The sequence below is a fragment of the Entamoeba nuttalli genome, assembly GCF_000257125.1.
Source record: "Entamoeba nuttalli P19 unplaced genomic scaffold asmbl_4031, whole genome shotgun sequence".
NCBI lineage: Eukaryota > Evosea > Mastigamoebida > Endamoebidae > Entamoeba > Entamoeba nuttalli.
The window spans coordinates 1-2,029 of record NW_008576509.1 but is presented as its reverse complement, the minus strand read 5'-3'; the positions used below and the strand labels follow the sequence as shown (position 1 = coordinate 2,029).

General features: G+C 22.1%; 1 protein-coding gene across 1 annotated transcript; it reads left to right on the top strand.

The window, feature by feature from the left end:
* Positions 1-336: 336 nt before the first annotated feature.
* Positions 337-1,023, top strand: ENU1_090200 (hypothetical protein; the record flags this gene model as incomplete). Its single annotated transcript, XM_008858989.1, has 1 exon — positions 337-1,023. The coding sequence occupies one exon, from the start codon at positions 337-339 to the stop codon at positions 1,021-1,023; it is 687 nt and encodes a 228-aa protein (XP_008857211.1).
* Between the last annotated feature and the right edge of the window lie 1,006 nt (positions 1,024-2,029).

Genomic DNA, 2,029 nt, shown 5'->3' with positions numbered 1-2,029 from the left:
ACTCTCACCTGGTCCAGACAATAGAAACCAATTATATTAATACATAATTAATTGTTGATTATAACAAAAATAAATAATTATCTTAAACTTTGTGTTAAAATCATAGATTTTAAAGTATTTTTAAAATACTTATTTTATGGTTAAAGTATTTCTAATTAATTTTATTTTTTACACTAAATGGTTTTCAAAAAAAAAAAAAGAAAAACAATACCACAAAAAGGCTAACAATTTTTATTTTCAATTTTATCAAAATGGTTTTTAATATTTTAGTTATTTTTTTGTTATCTAAAATTTAACATTATTATTTATTCCCATAAAAGAACTAAAAGAGTTAAAATGAATTACTTGTTTGCATACCTTTTATCTTTTTGTGTTCTTGTTATTACCCTTCTTCTTATTGCTATTCTTAAAAGATGTTTCTCATTACAGTCTTGTATTTCAAGAAAATTAACTCATATTTTAACTGGTCCTTTTTTTATTTTAACTTGGAAATTTTATCCAAATACCTCTCTTTCTTGTTATATTGCTGCAACTCTTCCATTGGCAATTTCTATCTTATTATTATTTTGTTATCTTTTCCAGAAATTATCTTTATCTCAATTTATCCTTCAAATTATGTCAAGAAATAAAGACCCTCATGAATTACTCGAAGGCCCTTTTATTTATGGAGTTGTTATTTCTCTTATTACTATGCTCTTTTGGTATGACACACCTATTGGTATTATTTCTATTATCATTTTATGTTTAGGAGATGGAATGGCTGATATAATTGGTTCTCAGAGTACAAGAGCAATTCCAGCCCCATTCGGTAGAAAAACATTTGATGGGTGTTGCTCTTTTATCTTCTTTAGTTTTATTGGTTGTTTAGTCTTCGAATATATAATATTTAGGCAAATCTGGATACTCAATACCCTAGCTATCGTTAGTCTTGGTTGTCTTACTGAGTTTATTTCTCCATCATTATTTGATAACTTAACTATTACATTAACAACGTCAATAACAGCTTTTTTTATTCAATGGTAATTATTCTATTTAGGTTATATATGAATAGAACCAACATGACTAAAAAAAATTATTATTAAATTCTTTTATGATTAGGTAATTATCTTTTTATCATTCTTTTTTAGTTTATCAAACCTATATTCTAAATTCTCTTTAAACAAAATATTTATATTACTTTATTCTTTCTTGATAGAATATATGGTGTTTTTCATTCATAAATACTTATCTTTTTTCCCAAATAACATGTTATATATATTTCAATTATTTTAATATAAATGAATATGTTGTGAATTGGATAATTAGAACCTTTTGGCATATTATATAAATTATTAGAAAGGTTATTTAACGCTAAAACCAACCAAAATTAATGCAAAAATAATAAAAGCAATTAAATGATAGATAAAAGCTTGTCTGAGTATAATATTTGGTAGTTTTTTCTTAGAAAAAAAAGAGATAATAAAGAAATATAGAGTTTGTTTATTTATACATAAGAACCAATTGAAATAAGTAAATTTTTGTTTTATAATATTAAGAATTTATTATTTTATTTTATTAAACCTTACTAATATTATTTCCTTTTTTTACTACTGCTATTTATTAATTTGTTTATATTTAAACAACAAAAAAGTATTTACTCTTATTATGATTATTTATTATTGAGACACGAACTAACCTGGCACCCATAACAAAAATTCAAATATTATATATCAACAATAATTTTCAGTCTTTGTTTCAGAAGTAACATTGAATTAATTATTTTTCGTTTACCATTTTTAAATCTCTTCTTGCATGGAATGATTATTTTTTTCATTTCATATTTTACTTCTTCTTTTGTAATTTTAACTTTTGTATTATTATTATTTTCTCTTTCTTCTATAACTGTTTTATTATATTTATTATCATTTTTTTTTCTTTCATATACTTATCTAAGAATATAATTGTTTCATCATCAATTCCATATCTTTAATTTCGTTTTTTTTAATTATTTTCCAATTTGTTATCATTATTTTATTTTTGCTTATTCTTT